The 2,946-nt window shown below is 36.7% G+C and overlaps 1 protein-coding gene across 1 annotated transcript; it reads left to right on the top strand.

Annotated features, from left to right (window-relative positions):
• The first annotated feature begins 211 nt into the window (after positions 1 to 211).
• LOC129372063 (cytochrome c oxidase subunit 7C, mitochondrial) lies at positions 212 to 2,366 on the top strand. The gene is made up of 3 exons (XM_055049062.1): positions 212 to 388; positions 1,723 to 1,870; positions 2,268 to 2,366. Exons 1-2 carry the CDS (start codon positions 314 to 316, stop codon positions 1,837 to 1,839), a joined length of 192 nt encoding a protein of 63 aa, XP_054905037.1. The 5' UTR covers positions 212 to 313; the 3' UTR covers positions 1,840 to 1,870; positions 2,268 to 2,366.
• The last annotated feature ends 580 nt before the right edge of the window (positions 2,367 to 2,946 follow it).

Raw genomic sequence — 2,946 nt, 5'->3', positions numbered from 1 at the left:
GCAGGCTCAGTAATTTAAATCATTTGAACACATAAATAAAGCTATTATGTAAATTACCCTATCTTTCTTACACAGTCCAGGTGTTATTTTTCCACCATTTTGTAGAACGACAAACTGCACAAACTCGTAAACCATCTACAAAACCTAACCACCCAGCGGATTAGGTTTTGCAGGATGTATTGAAACTACATTTCCCACAGCACACCTTCCGTTCTTTTCCCAAAGACCTTTGCGTTGAGACAGACGCAAGACGCTCGCGATTAGCAGCAACAGAGTCAGTGTACTAAGACACGCAGCAAACCAGACAACAATTATGCTGGGACAGGCTGTGAGGCGATTCGCTACATCTGCTGTTCGTTCTTCACACTATGCTGAAGGACCAGGGAAGGTGAGTTTATCTTCTAAGAGAAACAGCGTTGTTTCAACTGAGACTTGGCCCTGTCAGTGTCCGAAGCCTGGCGTTAGCTTAGCCAGTGCTAACATAGAGGTCATGTTTAATTGACAAGAATATGACAACGCTATTAAAGATCACATGAATAGTTTGTAATACTTGTTCACATTAAACATTATTTAATTTCAAATATATGCCTAATGTGGTCTTTATACACTTAATACAGATATTTATGTATGTATACAACAGGGCTAACAATGTCAAGCTAACAGCTAGCAAACTACTTCCGAAAGCGCCTTAATTTATGATACATGCTTTGGTATAATATTTCATTTGAAAAGTGGGTATAATTAAAGGCACATACGTTGATAAATTTCCAAAATTGATTGATTTTTCATCTGACTTATTTTTCTTCTTTTTACTTCCGGTAAACTGCTGTAACAGTTAAGGTCAAACCCGTAGATAAATTGACACGAACCGGAAAAAATATATTGACACGGATTGTTCCTTTTCTGCCAAATGCATATTTTTTTTTTAAATCATAATTGCTACAAGAACGTGTGCCTTGTTTGGAAGTCCTATTTGTGGCCCACTTTTGATCTTTTTTGTGTCGCAAATGTAGGAAAACTATAGCGCTCGAACGTTGACAGAGAACAATATAAAACCTGTATTGACCCTTTGACGGAAATTCAGATTAACTAGCTGCGCAGCGACGGGTAGGTCGAGGCATGCAGATTTATAACAGAAATAACAGCAGACTGTATAGGAAGAGTACATTTATTGCATAAGGAGAAAAGAGTTTCCAGTTATTAATAAGAGCTGATAACTGTCATTGCTCTGATTAGAAGAAAAGTGCAACTGAAATCCAAATGGCATTAATAGGTTAAAAAGCCAAAAGCATAATTGATCCTTGCAAGAGTGTAATGATTGAAGAGGTCTTCTGCCTTTTTACTTTTTCATTTTTTATTTTTATTTTTTTAGTGAAATCAATACAAACATAGCTTCAAAGCATGTCTAGTTTGGCTTCTCTCAAATTCTTATCTGCATTGCAGGCATCACAAAAAGACAGTCTTTGCATAACATTACAACATCATAGTGAACGTTTATGGTTTTTAATGTTTACATAGACACATTTATCCTCAATGATTAGAAGGAGCTTATTCAAAATATTTATTATAAATTTACTTCTCTTAAATCCTTAGTGTAGTAAGAACTTATAAATAGAAAAATGTGTAAAAAAAAAAAAGTGGTTTCCAGATATTATAAGAGCAGATTATAAATATGTACTTTGACCATAGATTGCAACTTGTCTGGGGTTTTTTTTCCCACAGAACCTACCCTTCTCTGTGGAAAACAAGTGGCGTCTGCTGGGCATGATGGTACTGTACTTTGGCAGCGGCTTTGCGTTCCCCTTCATCGTTGTCAGGCATCAGCTCCTGAAGAAGTGAAATGGCCCAATGTTGTTACTCTGCCTCCGAGGTAATTATGGCTGCCATTTTGATCCAGCATATCTGCTTTTATTAAAATGTCAGGATGATGTGGCATTTGCTGCAATATTGCTTGGTAAAGTGGGCACTGGCAGTCAGGCTTTTCCCTGCACCTCTTTAGCCTTTCACTGCATGGCATTTCTTAAATATATTACCATACGCTTGAATGCAATAGTAACAGATGTCAAGTGGCAGCCGTATTGTGCAGATCAGCTCCCACTCGGCCAAATTAATGTGACAGTTTATTATAAACGTCAGTGTGTATCAGGTGGAATCTGTTTTGAGGTGTTGTCACATTTATCTGCTCTGGTGTTTACTAAGAAATTGCTTTTTTGACATCAAGATGTATGCAAGTCATCTTATCACTTTGTGTCCTGTTTTTTCTGCAGGTTGTCAGTTGGAACACATTTATCCATCTGCGTTCAATCTGTGCAGAAGAATGGGATTCACCTATTTTTGTTTGTAAATAAAATTACCTTAAATATGAATTTGTCTTTTTATTTATCTTATAAGACATGCGTATGTCATTACTTTGAAAAGGTTTAATACATTGTTAAGTGGACCTAGGTCCCTTAACTTCTGCGCTATTGGTAGCTATACATATTATTTTAATTGTAAAATCTTTTGTGGATCAGGTCCAGAAAAATATATATTAACTGAGGGAAAATGTCCTACAGTGTTAACTGTAATGTGGGCTTGTATGTAGACAATAGCTATGCTCCAGATACTTTGCAGATGATTTATTAAAGTGCAATGTCTAAACGTCACTCTTAAAGTAATCGTTTTAAAAGAGGATGAGGTGGCTCACCTGAAATTTGTGTGAAGGTCTGAGGACTCTGACAGGTATTATTTCTTCGCTCCGCAGCTAAGCTTGGATAACCTTTTTCAGTTCAATTAACCCTGTTCTTCTAGTTATAATTATCCAAGGGCAAAGTATTAAAACTGGGCGTTTGCCTGCTGAGTTGGTGCAGGGGAATAATACCTACAGTCAGTTTTTAGCAATCAGCCAAGGTTAGTTTTATTTTAGACTTTGAAAGCAATTTCTTGTTTTTTTTTGTATGGTGTGGT

Source organism: Poeciliopsis prolifica, unplaced genomic scaffold (genome assembly GCF_027474105.1).
Source record: "Poeciliopsis prolifica strain line A6 unplaced genomic scaffold, Auburn_PproV2 SCAFFOLD028, whole genome shotgun sequence".
Lineage (NCBI taxonomy): Eukaryota > Metazoa > Chordata > Actinopteri > Cyprinodontiformes > Poeciliidae > Poeciliopsis > Poeciliopsis prolifica.
This window is presented reverse-complemented; position numbering and strand designations above follow the sequence as displayed.

Excerpts from the sequence above, each read along its gene's own strand:
- LOC129372063 (XM_055049062.1), top strand. The coding sequence starts at position 314 with ATGCTGGGACAGGCTGTGAGGCGATTCGCTACATCTGCTGTTCGTTCT. Across the intron at positions 389-1,722 it reads ATGCTGAAGGACCAGGGAAG|AACCTACCCTTCTCTGTGGA; the intron begins GTGAGTTTATCT and ends TTTTTCCCACAG.